Source organism: Cetorhinus maximus, chromosome 25, assembly GCF_964194155.1.
Source record: "Cetorhinus maximus chromosome 25, sCetMax3.hap1.1, whole genome shotgun sequence".
Taxonomy (NCBI): domain Eukaryota; kingdom Metazoa; phylum Chordata; class Chondrichthyes; order Lamniformes; family Cetorhinidae; genus Cetorhinus; species Cetorhinus maximus.
The window spans coordinates 34359810-34382241 of record NC_135903.1 but is presented as its reverse complement, the minus strand read 5'-3'; the positions used below and the strand labels follow the sequence as shown (position 1 = coordinate 34382241).

At 40.8% G+C, this 22432-nt stretch overlaps 1 protein-coding gene across 7 annotated transcripts in view; it reads right to left on the bottom strand.

The window, feature by feature from the left end:
• plekhm1 (pleckstrin homology domain containing, family M (with RUN domain) member 1) overlaps positions 1-22432 on the bottom strand; it is a 48590-nt gene that overhangs the window by 2149 nt on the left and 24009 nt on the right. For all 7 annotated transcript variants that reach the window (XM_078529778.1, XM_078529775.1, XM_078529782.1 and 4 more), the window contains 7 exons: positions 16835-17354; positions 15373-15598; positions 13106-14029; positions 10657-10802; positions 8591-8784; positions 6877-6940; positions 3929-4086 (listed from right to left, as the gene is read on the bottom strand). In XM_078529778.1, the coding sequence (XP_078385904.1) occupies positions 3929-4086; positions 6877-6940; positions 8591-8784; positions 10657-10802; positions 13106-14029; positions 15373-15598; positions 16835-17354 (2232 nt within the window). The remainder of the gene's footprint in view (positions 1-3928; positions 4087-6876; positions 6941-8590; positions 8785-10656; positions 10803-13105; positions 14030-15372; positions 15599-16834; positions 17355-22432) is intronic.

Genomic DNA, 22432 nt, shown 5'->3' with positions numbered 1-22432 from the left:
TGAAGAGTAGAAAACGGGATCGTGAAGTAGATCAAAAATGAAAAAAGATTAAAGTGGAGTTAATATTCAACAGAATGCAACTGAATATAAAAATATTCTGGGTCAAGCTTTAAAAGGAAAGGACTTGTGAATGCCAACTTAATATTTTAGAAATTGCCTGACGTTTCACTTAACAGAAAAACCTGTATTCACTGATGAACTGAGTTCCAATGTCACAGAATACGCTTCACAATAGTGTCTGAGTTTTTCTATACAAAGGAGAAGGAATGGCATTGCATTCCATGTGGTTCAATATTTATCTGAACATACAGGTAGTTTGAAGTATGCAATTTTAAAAAAAATACGTCTCTGGGGCTTGGGTTCAAATTCAGCCCAAATTGTTGGGATGCAAGTCTGTTTGTAAGGTACTGAGTGAAATGGTACTTCAAATCCATATCTTATATGGGTATAGGTTTAGAGTACAAAACTATCCCGAATTGAGCACTTGTGTGGAGAGTTGCACTTAGGGAAAACGTAAAGCAATGGGCAAATGTGACATTTGAGCTTTGTGGGGTAGTTTTGGGAGACCGGGACTAAAGCAAACTGTTTGAACAGAACAGATGTGCAATTTCGTTCTGCACCTAATTGTGCTGCACATGAGCTGGCACTGCTTGATGCAACCACTGTGTGTTGTAACATTCTTCATCTGAAATCCACCTATGGGCCCTAGTGTACTGGTTCCTCATCAACCCTCAATGCCAATAGGTCAACACTGCTCAGAGTGATCCCAAATTCTAGAAAGATGGGCAGAGCGCTTTATCCACATCCTAAATGGCCTTCATCCATCAGTGAAGCAATCAACAGGCTGCCACAGGTTACTATCAACTGCGCTCTTGATGACCCTCCTACGCGGTTACAAACGATGAACAAAATCAAAATCCTGTCTAATGCCAAAGCCAAAGCTCCAGGGGGCTGAGGATATCCCAGCTGAGGTCTATGCCTAGTCAAGAAGCTCACTGAACTCTTTCAGTCTACATAGAAACAAGGAGCCATCCTGCAAGAATACAAAAATACCTCCACTGTTCACCTGTGCAAGTGGAAAGGAACTGGCCAATCTTGCTACAAGCAGAGGAATCTCACTCCTCTCCATTGCTGGCCAAATCTCTGCCAGAATCCTTCTGAATGGCTTATTGCAACATCTCAAACAGGATCTGCTGCCAGAGAGTCAGTGTGGTTTCAGAAAAGGTCGAGGAATCACTGCTATGGTGTTTGCAGTGAGACAGTGTCAGGAGAAATGCCAAGAACAGAACATGGACCTCTACACCACGTTTGCTAACCTCACCAAGGCCTTTGACACAGTCAGCCATTCAGGCCGTTGGAAGGTAATGGAGAAATTCGGTTGCCCTGAGAAATTCATCACAATGCTTCAACTGTTCCATATAGCATGCTCGTGTGTGTCCTGGATGATGGTGAATCTTCTGATCCATTTCAGTCACAAATGGAGTTAACCAAGGCTGTGTGCTGGCACCAAACCTCTTCAGCATGTTTTTCTCTGCCATGCTCTCTAATTCCTTCCATGGTGATCCTGGCATCAAAATCAGATATCACATGGATGGGAACCTGCTCAATCTGAGACAACTCCAGACAAAGACCCAAGGTCACCAAGGGTGTACTTCACAATTTCCTGTTTGTCAATAACTTGTGCACTAGCTGCCAGTGCAGAACTGGGCATGCAATGTGGCACTGACTTACTCTCCAATGTATGCAACAACTTTGGTCTTATGATCATCACAAAGAAACTGAAGTAATGTACCAGCCTGCTCCAGAAGAGCCCCATCTTGAGCCCAGGGTTTCAGTCCATGACCAGGACCTGTTAGCAATGGATAAGTTCACTTATCTCAGCAACACTCTCTCTTGAGCTGGCTATATTGACAATGAAGCATGTGCAAGCATTACCAAAACAAGTGCAGCCTTTGGCAGACTTCGAACATCTGACTGGGAATGAAGGTGAGGAAGTCTGTCTACCAAACTGAAAGTCTAAAGATCAATACGCTACTCTACACGTGGGGCTTGGACTGCGCCAGCATCATACCGAGAAGCTCAACCATTTCATTTAAGAAGCCTTCAAAAACTTCTGAAGATCAGATGGTAGGATAAAATATCAGACACCAAGGCATTCACCCAAGCTGGCATGCCAAGCAGCCGCATCTTATCAAAACAGCCATTATTGAGTTGGGCTGGTCATGTAGCTAGAATGCCTGACACTCTCTTACCAAAGCAAATTTTCTATGAAGAACTTGAGTGTGGGGTGCACTCTCATGGCAGTCAAAGGAAGTGTTATAAGAACACTCTGAATTTAGGAGTTTTCATATTGGCTTCAAGTCCTGGGAGAAGCTCACCCAGGATTGCTGCACTTGACGTAAACAAATATAAAACAGTGTGGCCTCCTTCGAAAGCAAGGACATCAGAGACAGAGCAAAAAAACGCAAGGAGAGGAAATTGTGAACCAGTATCTCCTCCAAAACCCAATCATCGGTGATAACCTGTCCTATGTGCAGCAGAATCTTTTAGGTGCAGATAGGCTTTAGCAGTCACCTACATACCCACTGGAACCCTACCAAACACCTCAGATGAATAATTTGGTCATCTTCACCTCGAAGAACAAAGACGATTAGTGGAACAGTAGCATGCTGGTTATGTGACTAGACTAATAAATCCAGAAGCCTAGATGAAAGCTCAGGAAAGTCAAGTTCAACTTCCAGCATGGAAATTAGAGATTTAAATTCAATTACTTAAATCTGGAATAAAAAGTCAGTATCAGTAATGATGGCCATGAAACTACTAGATTGGCATAAGAACCCACTGAGAACACACTTTATCGTGTTGTGTGGTAGTACCATCAGCAACAGCAGAAATGTATTCACCTGCAGGCTGTAAGCTCATGGTACAGCATATTCCCCATAACCATTAAGTCAAAGGACCAATCCTGCTTCAAAGAGGGGTTTGGACAGAATGCCAGGAGCAGCACCAGACATACAAGAATGAGGGGCCAAGCTGGTGAAGCTACAACACAGCACTACATGTATGCTATACAGCAGAAACAACATGCTATAGCAAAGCTAAGCAATCCCATAACCAATGGATCAGATCAAAGCTTTGCAGTCCTATCATGTCCAGTCATGAACAATTGTGGACAATTAAACCAACAGGAGGTGGCGTCTCCATGAATATCCCACCCTGAATGATGGCAGAGCCCAGCACCTCAGTACAAAAGACAAGGCTGAAGCATTTGCAGCCATCTTCAGCCAGAAGTGCTGAGTGAATGATCCATCTCGGCCTCTCCCTCCTCCCGCCACCACTCCCCCGCACCCCCACCCCACCCAGAGGTCCCCACTACTTCATATACCAGTTTTCAGTCACTTTGATTCATTCCACATGATTCAGGAAACTGCAATGGATCCAGCAAAGGCTATGGGCCCCTGACAACATCCCAGCTGTAATGCTGAAGACTTGTGCTCCAGAACAGCCATGATCCTACCCAATCAGTTCTAGTACAGCTTCAATACTAACATCTACTTGAAGGGGAAAATTTCCCAAGTATCTCCTGTCCACAAAATGCAGGGCAAATCTGATCTGGCCAATTACCGCCTTGTCAGTCCACTCTTAATCATCAGCAAAGTGATGAAAGGTGTTGCTGACAGTTCTATCAAGCAGCATTTACTCACCAATAATCTGTTCACTGATACACAGGTTAGGTTCTGCCAGGGATACTCAGTTCCAGAGTGAAAATAAACTTTAATTTATAAGCTCATAAACTTCCTTTAATTAAATGCATTCTGTGCAGACTTCCAAATGCTCCCTTGCCTCATGACTTTTTCCCATGTTGTATTGGTTCTCACACACAAAGCAATTCTGACAATGGTTTATATACAGGAATATTTCTGCTTACCTTGAAGTCGATTCAAACTCAAAAGGAAAGATTATGTCACTACTGTTACAGAGCTGGCAGATGAAGCCACGCTGAGTGCAAAGGTCACACATATAGACATGATTGGTGGCAAAGTGGATGGCATGCTGCAAGAATGCTTCAAACACTCCTTGTGCTGTCTGCAAGATAAAGGAAACATTGGATGATCAAAACAGAGGTACTAACATCTATTTTTAATACGGACACAGTTTGTAGCAGGCTCACATCTCGGAACAGTCTGATCCTAAAATGTAGTGATCACATTGGTGATTGTGAAATGTTAATGAATCATTTACAGCAAGAATTGCTCCTTTAAGGTTTCTGCCTTTTTAATTTGCTTTAAAAGTAAATAATATGATGACACCTGGCACAACCTATTACTGCATTCTCCTTCATTTAATGCCTTGACTAGATCAGATGAGACCACTCTTTAAACTTTCTATACCTGCATTTTATTGCCCTTATTAATTTTCACTATAGTTTGGTGCTGTGTCAGGTTTCTCAACTTCTCTTCAGCTTTTAGTCTCAGATCATTTGCCTTTTACCAATTTCTTCAGTTACCTTTCTCTTCTTGAAATAACGCTGCAGTGGAGGAGTTAGAATGGAGGCAGTAGCAGCCTGAATTCTTATAGTCCTGTGGATCGAACTTATGACATTCCTGGTCTGTATAAGCTCAAATTTGTTAGGCATTGAAGGAACTTCGTCTAAATAACTTTCATTCAAGTCAAGTAGCACAACACATGCAAATGAATCTCCATATGTGCATTTCACAGCATGAATAAAATCAAAGGGACCTGAATGCATACTTCCGTTGTAATTTTCTTTTAGAAATTTCACATTTTTCCAATTGTATACTTCAAATACCTTCCAGTGAATTAGAATTAATATCTTCAGAAACACAAAATGGTTACAGCACAGGAGGCGGCCATTTGGCCTGTCTTGTCTGCACAGGCTCTCTGAAGGAGTACCACTCCCTGGCCTTCTCCTCATGGTCCTGTCCATGCTTCCTTTTCAGGTAATTATCCAATTCCTTCTTAAGGGCCTCAATTGAACTTGCCTCCACCACACTTTCAGGCAGTGCATTCTGGATCCCATTGCCTCACTGCGTGAAAAAGCTTTTCATGTCTCCATTGCTTCTTTTGCCAATTACATTTTTTAATTAATCCTTCCACCAATGGGAACAGTTTTGGCCTATCCACTCTGCCCAGATCGCTCATCATTTTGAATACCTCTATCAAATCTTCTCTCAACCTTCTCTTCTTCAAGGAAAACAGTCACAACCTCTCAAATCTGTCTATGTAACTGAAGTTCCTCATCCCTGGAACCATTCTCATGAATCCTTTCTGTACTTCTTAACATCTTTCCTAAAATATGGCACCCGGAACTGCACACAGTACTCCAGTTGAGACTGAACCAGTGTTCTCTACAAGTTTTAGATAACCTTCTTGCTTTTGTATTCTAAGGCCCTATTAATAAAGCCTAGGATGCTGTATGTTTATTATCTGCTCTCTCAACCGGTCCTGCGACCTTCAATGACTTATGCACATATACACCCAGGTGCCTCTGCTCCTGTAACCCCTTTGGAATTGAGGATATAAAAAGGTTCGCAAGAACCTTTGCCACAACAAAAGGCATTGAGCAGAGGTGCTTCTGCCATTTGCATTAGGGTGGCTGGATGTATGGTTTTGTACCAGACGATTCGGATTTCACTGCATCAGGGCCCGTCCCGGCACCAGATGACTTTCCATCCAGTATTTCAAAATCTTGCTGCCTCACACTGTTAGCAATGCATGCAACCCAGCTGAGGGGAGGTCTTTTCATTTCACAAGCACTTGCTGCTGACCAATGCAGTGATAAATCAGAAATGAATGATGGAAAAATCAACCAATTAGAGGCTGGGTGTCTGCAAAAAGTCACCATGTTGGCTAAATGTCAGCTCATGTCCTCATGATTATTTTCAATATGGTGACTGCGTCTGTGAAAAAAGGTCCCATCCTGCATCCTACTGACAACGCCTTCAGCGTATTCCTACTAGCCTCACTGGCTAATAGCAATAGGAGTAAATGCTCACCGACACCATGGGCTAACATCTCATCCAAAGACAGCACCTCCAATTATGCAATACTTTCTCAGTAATGCAGGGAAATTTCAAACTAGATTATGTCCTTAGGTCCTGAAGTGGGATGTGTATCCACAACTTCCGATTCAGAAGCAGAAGTGCTACTGCTGAGCCAAACTGATGTCAACATTAACTTGCCGATCTATTTGCAAGTTGACTGTGATCTTTGAAAAATTCCACACACAGCTTTATTGTGTGTTACATGAACACAGTTTAAAAACTGATACCTATTTCATCATATCAGCAACAAGTTCAGTGCCAAATTTAAGACTGCCAATAAAATAGCATTTAACAAATGTGGGAATTTCAGTTGTGTTTCAGTAATGGGACATTAAAACACAGAAACATAACAGCTGGCAACATTTACACATTATTGCAATTCACATTTCTGCACAGCTATCATGGGAATGGAGGCTCACTATAAATTATGCTTTTCCGAGTTGATCAAAAATTCAGCTCCTTGAATTGTAAAACAGGATACCCAGACATGAATGAACTAAAAGGTTATTTCTCTTCAGTATAAAATGAATAAACTAGTTTTAATTTTACACATTTTAAACAGTGTAGTAGATATAAAATAAAACTTAGGGCATAGGCAGACCATGTTATGAGTAAGTAATGAAGAGAGATTCAAATGCCAACTAGATCTGCCTTCATTATTTATCAACTGTACATGAAGCACAAGACTTGATACTGTTGTGAAACCCAGTTTGACTCATGCTTTATCTACTCAGGTCGACAGGCTGAATGATTTGACTTTATAAAACATTGCATAGCATAAATAAGGAGTTGGACAATGTTAGACACTCACCTGTCGAAGATCAGAAACACTGTACAGATCGGGTGACTCCAGGAGATATTTCTTCTGCTCTAACCTGAAACAGAGATAATACTGTTGGTTGTTTTACACAACTAATGACAGAGTCTTTTACAATGGAGAAAACCTTTAGTCTGTAGCTGCATCAACATCCAAGGCAAAATAGTGCTTATAGACAATGGCTTGAATTTTGAGATTGTAATGATGGTGAAATTGTCAGTGCTCACTATCATTACAGCTATGAAACTGAGAGCAACTACTGTCATTCGAATATGTGCCGTTAAATGCAGAATCCTGAAGTCGGTGTCAGTGACTTCCTGCTCCACTGGTGCTCCATTGATGTCCCCAGAGGGCAAAATCTTTAAATCACTTGAGTTGATGTGAACGTCCTATTCTACACTGTAATATTGCTGTAAAATCTCCTGAAAATGTTATGCCATACTGAATGCGGTGTTACTGCATTTTTAAATGGAACAAAGTCTTTGGCCCTGAAAAACTCATTTAATAATTGTAGAACGTCAACTTTACACATTGATAGAAATTCCATAGGTGTTAAATCAAATAATTTTTAAATAATACTTCAGCTTCTACTATATATAAACACCCAATTAAACTGCCCATTTCATGACAGCATATCTGCACATTTCATGAAACTGGCAGTTTGACCACCCAGTTCAAACTTGCCCAGTAAATGAAATGACCAACTTTATGAATGAAAAATATAATTTCATTCACAAATGTATAATCTGCTTAATTCTGTTTCATCCAGTATCATATCCAAACCACTAAGATTAAAGCAAAATACTGCGGATGCTGGAAATCTGAAACGAAAACAAAAATTGCTGGAAAAGCCCAGCAGGTCTGACAGCATCTGTGGAGAGAAAGACAAAGTTAACGTTTCGAGTCCGTATGACTCGTTCTGAAGAGTCATCACACTCTGTACAGTTCATATTTAGTCAGGAGTAAATCGGAATCCAGCAGCACAAGACTGAAATAAAAAATACTCTATATAGTGTCTTGGATGTCTCCAGAATGTTCCACAGTGCTTGACAAGCTGATGAATTACTTATAATTTTGACATTTAATTACTTTGTTTTGTGAAGAAACGTAGCAGCAATTTGCATGCAGCTAGGTCCCATAAACAGCAATTAGACAAAGACCAACTAAACTTTTTTTTGCTGATGATGGTTGGAGGATAAATGTTGACTAGGATTCTGGAAGAACTTCACTGCTCTCCCTCGAATAGTGAAAAGGGATCCTTTGCATCAACCAAAGCAAGCCGATGGGGCCTTGATCTAACATTTCATCTGAAAGGTTGTATCCCTGACAATGCATTGTTTAATGTACAACTGAGGCGCAAAGAGTTTATTGCAAGCGAACAGAAATGTAACTTTCTTGAACCGAGTTGAATTTAGGTAAACACATATCCCACTTCAGATAAATAGCACTTATTGTACCAGAAAGTGGTCAACTGCAAACAATTTTGTTTTTTCAACATCAGAGACTAGAAATGCAGTGTTTTCTAATATATTGAGCAAAAATGCCAAATACATAAAACCAGAGCTATTTTACATTTAAAGAGACACTCTTAGCATGTGAGGAAGGACCATTCAGGGTGGCTTTGCATTAGTGGGCAAAAAAATTTGACTTTACTGAGCACAACACTGTGCAATTAGTGCAGTGAAAACGAAAAGCAGCGATTGCTCACTTTTTATAGAATTCCTGGACTGCACCACTCCGACATGTAAGAAGATAGTCTTCCAACAGCTTCAGCCGATCTCTGCTCCTGCGGGCCTGGGACATCTGCTCAATATACTGGTACAGACTTCCATTTACCACATTAACATCAATGAATGGTTCATTTTGGATCTGCTGCAGGAATTTTGCAGCCACATTGGAAACCTTTGTTTAAAAACAGAAAATTTTAACTGGAGTAGAGACAGACACTGTTAAATGATTTCTCAGTATTCTAAAACTACATTTTCTCCAACAATGTCAGTGGTTTTTTTTTTAAGAGATTTTGCGCCACATCATAATTATAGTGAAATTGCAAATAATTTTAATTACATTATATATTACCAAGACTTCTTGTTTGTTGAATGGATGATATTACTGGTTATTATAGAGGTTTCCTAATTTTCTAGGAATGAGTGAGGAACTGAAACAATTAGTTTCCAAATATCAGAGAGAACAGAGAGATATGGTACCATCCAACCTTACTTTCAACATCCCTTATATAAGGCAGCCCACCACTCTATCACCAGGGCAAAGACATGAAAATGTTATCATTTTCATAATACTATTGTGATTTATGTTAAAAGTGAGGTTTGGATTAGAGTGCGTGCGTGAGAGCGAGAGAGAGAGAGAGATTTACTTGAATTAGAGACAGCTGGTCTGGAGGCTGAGTCATCAACAAGAAGCTAGGTTTGAAATGCTAAATACGTATACATGGCTGAAGTTTTAGAACGTAAGATCTAAGGAACATGAGCATTTTTAGATAAATTAGGTTAGTTTGGATTTCAAAGAGATGGTAAGATATTACACCTAGCTAGGTGTAACTAAGCCAAGCGGTGTGCTTATTTTTCCCAAAGGTTACTGATAAAATTAGGACTATGAAAAGATTTATATTATGAGAAAGGTAAAGTTCCAAAGACATAATCGGAACAATGGAATTTGCATTAAAAAAGGAGAAACACATATAAAGGAGATGAGGCTACATGTAAGAGGAGAAGGTATTCTAAGATCTAACACAAGTGTGAAAAACTTCTGGCCCCTATGCATCAAGTTGCTGTCTTCAGGAATAAAAGCTAAGAAAACTCACCTTGAATATCACTGTCCAGGGTATCATGTTGCTTTGCCTGGGTCTGTTTAAATCTAAAACAAAAACAGAATTACCTGGAAAAACTCAGCAGGTCTGGCAGCATCGGCGGAGAAGAAATCAGTTAACGTTTTGAGCCTTCATGGCCCTTCGGCAGAACTCTTTCTTCTCCGCCGATGCTGCCAGACCTGCTGAGTTTTTCCAGGTAATTCTGTTTTTGTTTTGGATTTCCAGCATCCGCAGTAGCTTTTAGCTTTCTGTTTAAATCTATTTGTTTTTACTGTTGCCTTAATGGAAGTGTAACTGGGAGCCAGATTAATTAGGGGTTTTAGGGGTTATTATAGTAGTAATTTGTAGACCTATGTATGTGCTTGAAATCTTTTCTTTTGTTAATAAATGTTTAATTTAGTTTTCTAAAAACCTCTGAAGTCATGGTAGTCATACTACATCTGAATTCAGGGTATGCATCTCGAAATAAAATAGAAATTGCAAAACAGTTGTGAGCATGTGATCAAGTTTCCCTCGTGGATTTGATCTGCCTGGCACACATCATCTGCCATGTCATAACGGACAACGGCAGGTGGAAAATAATCATGGACTTGGCAGCCCAACTTTCTTCTGCTGACAAAAAAAAAATAAGTCTCCCCTTTAAACTGCTGGAAGCCCTTGAGACAAGTGTTCTCATTGCCGGATTACCCAATCCCAAACTGGTGGATTACCGAAAGAAAACACATTTCACACTGGCAGATCAACAATTAGATAATGTGGATTGACCCCCAAAATACAAATGGGTCCCATACCAACTCCTCTGGGTGGTCACCATGCATATCCTACCCCACTTATTTTTTTTACTGCATATAGAAAAGAAAATCATCCCAGCTGTATGTGGGGTGGAAGCAGAGCATTATAAAAGAAACTAAACCAAAACACACATTGAACACACAACAGTTACTCACCCCCTTTTGTGTTAGGTCCCAGTTATGGATCATTCTGGAAGGGACAATTATTAATGTGTCCTGATGACACATCTCACAGTAGTAGAGGCTGGAATAGGCACAAAGCTTGGGTTTTCCAAGAGAAAATCCAATTTGCTGATGGCATCCTTCAAAATGAAAACAACAAAAAACCCAAAGATTTTTAGCCATTTAAAAATAATTTAGCATCAAGAGAGTACAACTGATTCCAATTCTATAACAGAACAGAAACATAGGAAAAGGTTTCCCTGTTGCCGTGTCTTGGTCTGTTTGATGATCTGAGCACAGGGAATTCATGAAAATCAAGTGAAGAGGAGTGCGTGCTCCGAACAGACTGTCCAATTTGACATCCAGTAATTTAACTGGATGACACATGAGTTACTGCCTTACAGTCATGCATCCCCTCCCAATCTGATTTTTGTTATTTAAATTTACCATTTGTATTTTTTCTTTTTATTCTGTTAACCTATTTCTGACCACTTGTGCAAAGCCATGAAAGGCAGTGAGAAAACCAATTTCACATTCCCTTTCCCAATTTCACATTCCCTTTCCCAATTTCACATTCCCTTTCCCAAGGTGGTTAAATATTGTGACATGGAGTTTCCTTATGGCTGTGATGGCTTTTCTGGCACAATTTGTTCAAAATTGCATGATCTTTTGTGCCAGTTTTAAGTGTAAATCATGTCCTATGCAACTCCAATAGTTCAATATTTTTCACTAGTTTAGACATATTGCACTGAAACCCAGTATCAACCATGTCAAATTAATCATTATTGAAAGGTTCCATTAACTGCACAAGTTCACAGGCCTTCAAGAAGGGTCTAAAAGTTAGCTATTTTCCTTAGGTGCAAAGATGCTAATAACTATGTTTTTGAAAGTTTTTTAAACTTAAATTTACTAAGAAACTGACTACTGTACACAAATATAACTCGGCAAATAGTTCTGTGTAGTTTTTTTTTTTAAACGTCATTTTCAGTCATTTAAAATCAGATAATTCAGAGGTGCTGGGCGCGACCCCAATTGAAACACACATCTTTCGTGATGAACCCTTTTCAGCTGTATCAATTAAATCAAGTAAATACTGAAATATATCAAGGGTTAATTTAAAAGTGAAAATGTCCAAAAACTTATGTTCTAAAACGCTGTCTGATTGCACTGGTTCATGGCAGATTTTACATTTGCAGGATACGCAAATATTTTTCAGTGGAAATTCAAGAAAAAGAAACGCTTGTCAAGACTAGCACAACTTGGGACAGAATTTGCACCTAGACCACCAAATGCACTGAAAGCAGAAAATCTACCCCCAACTCTTCAATTTGAGACCTACATTAAGAAGCAGTCATTTGGATGATTCCCCCAATAGATGCTCTGAAGAAGTCTTTACGTATTGTCACATAGTAGCTATTGAAAGGGTGTAGTAACTCCAGACTAATAATCATTGAAAAGTACACCCAACAAAGGTTCAAACTGACACTTGGCAGAGTCGAACAACCAACTACCTCGATTGACCCTCTCACACTACCCCCATTCTCCCTGGGGAAAGGATGGGGATTTGTCAGATGGAGAAGGGTTGTAAGTGGGTCCTTTTGTGGTCAAGGTGGGTCTATGAAGATGCACATATAAAGTATGGTATTAATTTAGCCTGCTATGACAGCCTCAGTAACCTGTCAGACTGGCTCGCCAAAGGAACCCAGAAGTTGTGTTAAATGCCTGACAGCTAGTTGGCGAAGGATAAAATAGAGCCAATCTTTATTCAGTTTAAATTTATTCACAGTGAAATATTACAAGTATATACCACCTAACTCAACCCCCACCCTAGTGTCAGTAACACTCTATTTGTGTTCAAGCAATAGCACAATCAATGCCCTCCACCTTCATATGTTATCTACAGTTGATCAGAGTATTTCTTCTGTAGGGCTGTGCCTTGAATAGTAATGTTAGGATTTCTCTCCCCGTCCCCATACCATTTGAAGTATCTTCACTTTAACCTATACTAACCTACATCATATGATAGAAAATAGCACCAATCATATTTTTTTAATATTTTGTGCTCATCAAAAGGGATATTAATACTGAGGAATGGAACACATCACTTTGGACACTAATCACATCAGTCATAGGTCTATTTTAAGAGGGTTTGCCAAGCACCACCTATAGTACATTTCTTTCATGTCCCAGATAAATGATCATGCGCTCAGATTGGTAATTGGGGACAATTTTGTGTTCAACTCTCATTAAGAATTGTACAGAGACCAACCAAATCCATCTCACATGGAACCCTTACAGTTAAACAGGGAAGACTTTTCATTCAATCAGCCTTGACTGGGTTTGAACCTTGGTCCTGGAGGTGAAAGGTTAATGTCTAACCTTTTGAACTATCCAGACCCTTTAAGATTTTACATTTAGATCAAGGAGTGTAGCAATATCATACCTGCACATTGAAACTCTTGTGCATCCAGCCCTTTCTCCACAGGTACAACAGTTAGGCATTGCAGCAGATTGCTGTGCTCCCCCAAGCCAAGCTCCCTAAGTCTTCTCTCATTTTTCTCAATGCCCGCATTTGCTGCCAAAGCATCTTCTTCTGCTTCCAAGAAAGATGATAGAACAGCTCGAATAAGCTCACGCCATGATTTTGCCTCTGTTGCACTTTCTGCCCGAAGCCTCAGAGTGACGTTGGATGTAATTAATTTAAAGTAAGCTGGACTACCAAGTGCAGTATCAGGTATAACATCTTTAAATGTCTCAATTCTGTAGCTGTTGCATAGTATTTTTTGCTGCCCCTGGAACTGGAAATTTTTCAGTGTTTTCAATGACAAAGAAAAGATATAGGGAGTCCAGGTTTTATCTGTTAATAGGTATAGTACAGTTTCCTTGACAGCATCTAATTGAGGTTCTGCCCGAGAAACCCAATTAAAATCTTGCTGGAAGCCATTTTCTTTCTCGTGGTTTGCCTGTTCAGATTGAGGGGCATGGGGCTCAGACACGTGATGTGGTTGATCACTTACTGAACTCTCTGCATGCATTGCTTCCTGCTTTGGAGTTTGATGAGGCCGGCACTTTACTAAAGCTTCCCGAATCCGGTCAATCCAGTCCTCCGCTTCATCTCGGGAGGGTGCGCGCAGATACAACCTCTTGCCAGAAAGAACCAGCTCAAACCTTCCATCGCTGTGGGCTGATCCCACTGACTCACATCTTAATAAAGAGCAGTTGTCATAACAATTGCGGTCATCATCATTCTGGTACAGTCGGAACTCAAACGGTGACAACTCGCAGTAATATTCCTTCCAAATGCCAACGTGTCCTCGCCTCTCTAAATTGCCCAATTTCAGAAGTCCCCGGAATGGGTTTGAAATACCTGTTCAAACACAGTAATTCCAACTAATGAATAGCGTCAAATCAAACATTTTTTATATAGATTTGCCAACATGACAAAGTAAAGGTAACCTGGAACTATCATACTATGAGGCTTCACTTGGAGCTAGAATAGTCCATTTTAACTTTCCTAAAGGCCTGGTAGATATATTTACTTCTTGATGTTGTGCTAAACAGGGACAAGGATGGGCTCAGGCTTCACAGATGATCACTGATGTCTTCAGTCAGGGTGCATGTATTGATGTTACATAAGGAGAGGGTAGAATTGGGCTTTGCTGATACATTAATTGTCTTGCTGAGATTCACATTCGAGGCTTGCACACAGCTGGGGTTTTGTAGGGCTGCTGACACTTGTACAATCATAAGACAGTATGAATCAGCTGTGGCTGAGTGCTAGCACTCTTGCCTAAGTCAGAAAGTTTAGGTTCAAGTTTAACTCGACTCTTGAGCACATAATCCAGGCTGACACATCAGTGCATTATTGAGGGAGTGCTATACTGTCAGAGTGGCTGGTTTTCAGATAAGTTGTTAAATCAAGGGCCTGTCTGGCCTCTTAAGGGAAATGTTAAAGATTTCATAACACTAGTCAAGAATCAGCAGGGCAGATCTCCCCAGTGACCCATGTTCAACCACTGCAACCTTTTACAATTTTGCAGGTAATGTGCTAGATATTCTCACAGGTTCAGTGTTAACAGTCAATTTTATAAGTGAACCTATGTCCCTATAATCTGGAGCAGAATTTTACAATGAGGAATTGTGTGAGACACACTTGGTCAATTAGGCTTCCAAGGTCTTAATCAAAATTACCACTGTGGCTAAAATGTTTGCCTTTGATACAAGAATCTTCAGATCTGACACACTGTGTAGCTAAGCCACCTAAAGATACAGTGGAAATTATGCCTAGCTGTTTAGATGTCGTAGGAAACTCATTCCATGGGTTAGTGTTTATAATGAATTACACAAAGGCATTATTTCCAAAGACCCCCCAGGAGCTTAAAACTAAGCATCGTGCAAAATAAAAAATACTTTGATGGCTGTTTGATCAAATTTCATGGCGAATTAACAGTTCAAATTACCAAGGTCTCAACCCATAGTTTAATATCTATTGGTTAAAGTAAAAATAATGTTGCATTTCTTTTGGAGCTCATGTTTGGATAGTGCTTCAATACAAAATACTCTACAAGCCAGTGAAAGTTCCAAAATATTACAGAGCTATTGGGCAAAATTTTGCGTATGTAAACACAATAGCAGTGGTTGGATTAGTTGAGAAAAAAAGTGTCAGATTCCATAGTATTTGGAGGCAGTTCTTCCTTCAAACCATCCTACCTGCCTTTCGGCGATGAGTCACTCTAAAAGATGAGTTCCCCTGGCCACGTTTACACCGAGAGAAATTGGATGCCGACTGTGCATGCTTGGTCGGCCGGGTGCTATTTTCATTCATTGTTCTTGTGCTCACTGAACATTCAGCTGAACTTTCCCTTGTGCTATTCGGGAGCTCTTCCCTAGGAGATGGCTTGCAGATGTCATCATCTGATATCCAGCTACTTCTTTTCTGAAACCACAAAGTTAGTGTTTATAATGAATTTGTCAAGTGAGAAATATGGAGCATTTCCAGTAGTTATTTCAACACAAAATGAACACGGAAAGTGGCACCATATCAATGGTTTCAGAATGCATTTAAAACGGAGGACAATTAACAGCCAGACAGCGTGAAACACGCGCTAATAACCTCAGCGCTGCCTGGGGCGGGGGGAACGCGAGCGCTGAAGCGTCCACGTGTGCAGGGGTGCGCTCAGTGAAAGCTCTCTGAAGGCACAGAGCTGCCTCAGGGAGCTGAAGATTTTTAACATGAAAAATAAAGATTTTAAAAATAAGGAAAACATGATCCCCACATGTGACTGTCACATGAACAGGGACATGTGAAAAATTTTTACTGCTTTTTAAAAATCACTGTTGGAATCCTTATCCTACCCATGGATGAGGTTTTGCAAAAAATCCAAAGACCTCGATTAATGGACTTAATAGCCCTCTTAGTTGTTGGTGGGCGCACTCTCGTGTGCCCCCGCCGACTGAAGTGTTGTGCGAGTGCGCAATGACGTCAGACACTCACCTGACGTCATCGCGTGCTATTTCATGCTTGTGCGTGCATTCGCACGCCGAGCTGAAAATCCTGCCCAATGAAAGTGTTCCAGAATGTAAATTAACTAAATGCTAAAGTTTTAAGACAGGATATAAAATAGTCTGTTACAAGCAGTAACTGTAAAATGTGGTGCAAGAGATCAGTAGGAAAAAGGCAGATTCAGATTTAATAGAGCAAATTCATTTGATGACACTTTCTCCTTTCCTTGTTCTCTCCATCTCATGCCCATAGACATATGCACTCCGGTCAGAAAGGCTGAAGCATCTCAAGTTGAAGCAGGGCCCTTCAGAATAAATGCGACCACTGGTGCAAAGCGGGCATATATAAGGGAGACGCGAAATGCCCTCTCCAATTTATCTTTGTATCACTTGTTTCTGCACTCCAAATCACAGAATTGCCCAAAACTAACCCCCACTCTCCACAGCCTCTTTACATGGGTTGTTTCTTTGCCCTTTAGGGATATAGCTCTGTTTAAGATACACAAGCTGTACAGTAGCACCCCCCAGTAATCCCAATTGTTACACTGTAGCATTTTGGCTAACCAATCAATCGAGAAGTTCCCAAGGGGACTCGTCAAATTATTTTCACTCATTACAGGAAGTACTTCTTGAACCCGAACTACAGCAGGCAACAAATAAATCAACTCACATGATTATCTCCTGGTTCAGTCAAGTGATTGCTGGGCACACTCAATTTATCCACTTTATCTGTTCCACGAGTACTTCCTCCCACAAGAGAAACCTCTTCTGCTGCTTCAGTGTAATTTTGGTTAGTTTTTGCTTCCTGTTCTTGGCACGCTACAGATTGCAAAGTTCTTATAGAGCTGTCATTGGACAATCTTTCATCATGAACAGGGTTTAGCAACTCATCAGCAAGAGTAGGAGTGGTCTTGGTGTCACCTTCATCGGATGGTACTGGACGATGCAAGGTTGAAGCAAGAGTACAGAGTGGTGGTGAGGATTCAACTTGTGAATGGCTTTTTGTAGTCCTTGCATTTGTTTCCCCGTTGCATGCATGCAAGTCTACCACCTGATCAACTGGCTGAGCATTAATTAGAGAATCCTCTTCTGGAGGCTTTGAGGACAACTCCGGCTGTGGCACAGAAATATAAAAATTGTGCTTCATAGAAACTGGTGTTTGGTCTCCTCCATTGAGCTCATCCGGTGTCCTTTAAATAGACAGAATAATTATCAATAAGTTGCTTAGCAGCAGATCAAAGGGGGCTCAGTGCAAACCTGTGAAATCTTCAGGTATCAGCTAAAGGCTTGAGAGATGCTGGACTTATCATCCAGATCAGTAATCAATGGTCTCAGCTAAATTATACAGTAGGAATCACAATAAAGAGAAAAACAAGCATCTCTCAGCAGTAGAGACAGAATTTTTCTAATCTTTGCCCACAGCTCATCCGCCACAATCATTTTTGATGCTCTTTTCTGCAAACTGCACTGAAAAAATTCTTACAATTAATATCAACCAGGTGTGATAAAGAAGTCCAATTCTCCATTTAAAATGTGGCATTTCGTTAAATAACTTTCTAATTTTCTGCCCCAATTGTACCAACTCTGGCTGGGGTAGTTCCACAGATTTCAATAGCCTTTTGGCACTTTGGCCAGTGGTGAGTTTGTAGCACAATTGCCTCTGCATTGTAAGGCGATGGGTTTTGAGCCCCATATCACAGTTCAAGCTCCTAATTTAGTCTGAAATCCTAGTACAGCATTGACCAAGTGAGGCACTGCTGAAGATACTGGTCTTTGGTTGAGAAATTAAGTTCACTCCTTCCTGTTCCAGCAGTTTAGATACGTGCCAAAGATGCCATAGCAGTATCTGAATTATAGCAGGGAACTTCATCAGTGTCCTGGTCAATGTTTGTCAACCAAAACCATCAAGAAACAGGAGCTTTAAATGTTTTTTTTTAAAAAAGTCTAAGTGTCCAATATGGCTCAGTAGCAGCACTCTCCGATCTGAGGCAGAAGGTTATGGATTCAAGTCCCACTCTGACTCGAGGACACAAATGAAGGCAACGCAAGTGCAGTACAAAGGTGCCTTCTTTCGAATGAGACATTAAACTGAGACCTGTATGCCCTCTCAGGTGGGCATAAGTAATGCCATGGCACTATTTTGAAGAACAGTAGAGGAGTTATCCTGTGTCCTTGCTGATACTCACCCCTCAAATCAATACCACAAAAATAGATTACCTGGTCACCATCACACTGCTGTTTGTGGGAGCTTGCTGTGTGAAAATTGGCTGACACGTTTACTATATTACAACAGTGACAACACTTCAAAATACTTCACCCTGCAAATCCCTCTGGTGCATCCTATGATGGTGAAAGGCACTATAAAAATGCAAGTTTTTTGTAGGATGTCTTCTATTAATCTGATAAGCTGAATGTTAGAAAGTGGTGATTAGATTCCCTCTTGTTGCAGATGGTCAATGCCTGGCACTTGTGTGGTGTGAATGTTACTTGCCACTTTCAATCCAAGCCCCAAAGTTGTCCAGTTCTTGCTACATATAAACCAGGACTACTCCAGTATCTGAGCAGTTGTAAATAGAATTGCCAACTGTGCAGTCATCAGCAAAATTCCCATTCTGATTTTATGATGGAAGGAAGCTCATTGTTGAAGCCACTGAAGGTCCACAGCACACTACCCTGATGAACTCCTGCAGCTAAAGGTGCTATATAAACATAAGTTTTTGTTGGAATCGCCACTGACCAGAACCTCAAATGGCTGGACCAGCCACATAAATAAATGTAGCTATAAGAACAAGTCAGGGACTGGGAATTCTGCCACATGTTACTCACCTCCTGACCCCCTAAAGCCAATCCACAAGTTAGGAGTGTGATCAACTTCCCTGTATGAATGCAGCTCCAACAACACTTAAGGTACTCAACACCCTCCAGGAGAAAGCTGGCCTTTTACTGGCGCACACCACCCCCCACACCATGTTAAAAATTTAGGTTGTACAAGGTACACCGCAGCAACTTGCTGAGACATGTTTTTTGACAGCACTTTCCAAATCTGCATTTTATATCACTGAAAAGGATGAAGGCAACAGGCGTATGGGGACTCTACCACCTAAAACTTCCCCTGCAAGTCACATACCACCCAGACTTGAAAATAGATCGCCATTTCTTCAACGTTGCTGGACCAAAAACCTGTAACTTCTGACCAAAGAGCACTGTCCACAATCTGGACAGCGTGGAGTACCTACACCACATGGAGGGCAGTAGTTCAAAGTGGCAGCTCACCACCACCTTCTCGAAGGCAATTAGGAATTGATAACACTCACATCCCATGAATAAATTTCAAATAAAACTGTACCTATTCCTTGTAACAGTTTGAAACAGTGTTTTGCTCAGCTACTTCAGGGGCAGTTAAAAAAATCAACCACATTGGTGCAGAACTGGAGTCACATATTAACCAAATCATGCCAAGGATGACAGGTTACCGCCTCTAAAAAGTGTCAATTCAAAGTTTAAGTTGTTATGACAAATGTGGGTCTGTAACTAATGTCTTAAATTTACATAAAGACAATTACAAGGGTATGAAAACAGAGTTGGCTAAAGTGGACTGGGTAAATAGGTTAATAGATAAGACGGTAGAGAAGCAGTGACTGACATTTAAGGAGATATTTCATAACTCTCAAGAAAGATATATTCCATTGAGGAAGAGAAACGCTATCAGAAGGATGCACATTTAGTGGCTAATGAAGGACATTAAGGTTGGTATCAAACTGAAAGAAAAGATATACAATTTTGTGAAGAGTGGAAATGTTTTAGAAGCCAGTAAATGTGACCAAAAAGAATAATAAAGGAGGAACTAGAGTACGAGAGAAAACTAGCAAGAAATATAAAAAAAAGACAGTAAAAGCTCCTACAAGTATATAAAAAAGAAAAGAGTAGCTAAACTGGTCCCTTAGAGGGCAAGATTGAGGAATTAAGAATGGGAAACAAAGAAATGGCAGAGACTTTGAACAAGTATCTGTCTTCACTGTAGAAGATACAAAAAGCATCCCAAGACTAGGAGAAATCAAGAGTCAAAAGGGAGGGAGGAACATAAAACAATCACTATTAGTAAAGAAAAATTATAGGAAAACTAATGTAATTTAAGGCTGGCAAGTCTCTTGGACCTGATGGCCTGCATCCTAGGGTCTTAAAAGAAGTGCCTGTAGAGAAAGGGGAAGCATTGGTTGTTCCAAAATTGCCTAGATTCAGAAAAGGTATCAGCAGATTGGAAGACCACAAATGTAACATTTTTGCTCAAGAAAGGAGGGAGACAGAAAGAAGAAAGCTATAAGCCAGTTATAGCCTAATGTCTGTCATTGGGAAAATGCTAGAACTCATTATTAAAGACGTAGTAGGAGGACATTTAGAAAGTCATGATACTATCAGGCAGAATCAACACGGTTTTGTGAAAGGGAAATTGTGTTTGACAAATCTATTAGAAATCTTGGAGGATCTAGCAAGTAGGTGGAACCAGTAGTTGTACTGTATTTGGATTTCCAAAAGCATTTGATATGATGGCACATAAAAGGCCACTGCACAAGACAAGCGCTAATGGTGTTGGTGGTGATATATTAGCATGGGTAGAGGATTGGCCAACTAATAGGAAACAGGGAGTCTGGAAAAATTAGTCATTTTCAGGATGGCAAACTATAACTGGAGGAGTGCCACACAGATCAGTGCTGGGGCCTCAACTATTTACAATCTATATTAATGACTTGGATGAAGGGACCTGCTGTATTGCAACCAAATTTGCTGATGATAGATACAAAGATAGCTAGGAAAGCAAGTTGCGATAGGATTGGAAGAGTCTGCAAAGGCATAGATAGGTTGAGTGAGTGGGCAAAAATTTAGCAACTGAAGTATAATGTGGGAAAATGGCAGGAAGAATAGAAAATGTGAGGGTAAACAAGTCAGTAATATACAAGAAGATTGTAAGAGTTTTTTTAGATATATAAAGGGTAAGAAAGAGGCAAATGTGGACACTGGGCCGCTGGAAAATGATGCTGGAGTAGTAGTAGTGGGGAACAAAAAAATGGCGGAGGAACTGAATAGGTACTTTGCGTCAGTCTTCACGGTGGAAGACACGAGTAACATCCCCAAAAGTTCAAGACAGTTGGTGGGGGGGCAGAGGTGAGTATGGTGGCCATTAACAAGGAGAAGGTGCCAGGAAAACTGAAAGGTCTGAAGGTGGATAAATTACCTGGACCAGATGGATTACACCCCAGAGTTCTGAAGGAGATAGCTGAAGAGATAGTGGAGGCGTTAGTGGTGATCTTTCAGGAATCACTGGAGTCAGGGAGGGCCCCAGAGGACTAGAAAATCGCTAATGTAACCCCCCTGTTTAAGAAGGAAGTGAGGCAAAAGACGGGAAATTACAGGCCGATTAGCCTGACCTCGGTGGTTGCTAAGATTTTAGAGTCCATTATTAAGGGTGAGATTTCAGAATACTTGAAAGTGCATGGTAAAATAGGGCAAAATCAGCATGGTTTCATCAAGGGGAAGTCATGCCTGACAAATCTGTTAGAATTCTTTGAGGAGGTAACGAGTAGGTTAGACAAAGGAGAGCCAATGGATGTTATCTACTTGGACTTCCAGAAGACTTTTGACAAGGTGCTGCACAGGAGGCTGCTCAGTAAGATAGGAGCCCATGGTGTTAGAGGCAAGGTACTAGCATGGATAGAAGATTGGCTGTTTGGCAGGAGACAGAGAGTGGGGATAAGGGGATCCTTCTCAGGATGGCGGCCGGTGACTAGTGGAGTTCCGCAGGGGTTAGTGTTGGGACCACAACTTTTCACTTTATACATTAATGATCTAGATGAAGGAACTGAGGGCATCCTGGCTAAGTTTGCAGATGATACAAAGATAGGTGGAGGGACAGGTAGTAATGAAGAGGCGGGGAAGCTGCAGAAGGATTTGGACAGGTTAGGAGAATGGGCAAAGAAGTGGCAGATGGAATACAACGTGGGGGAGTGTGAGGTCATGCACTTTGGTAGGAAGAATAGAGGCATAGACTATTTTCTAAATGGGGAGAGAATTCAGAAATCTGGAGTGCAAAGGGACTTGGGAGTCCTAGTCCAGGATTCTCTTAAGGTTAACTTGCAGGTTGAGTCGGTAGTTAGGAAGGCAAATGCAATGTTGGCATTTATTTCGAGAGGGCTAGAATACAAAAGCAGGGATGTGCTGCTGAGGCTTTATAAGGCTCTGGTCAGACCACATTTAGAATATTGTGAGCAATTTT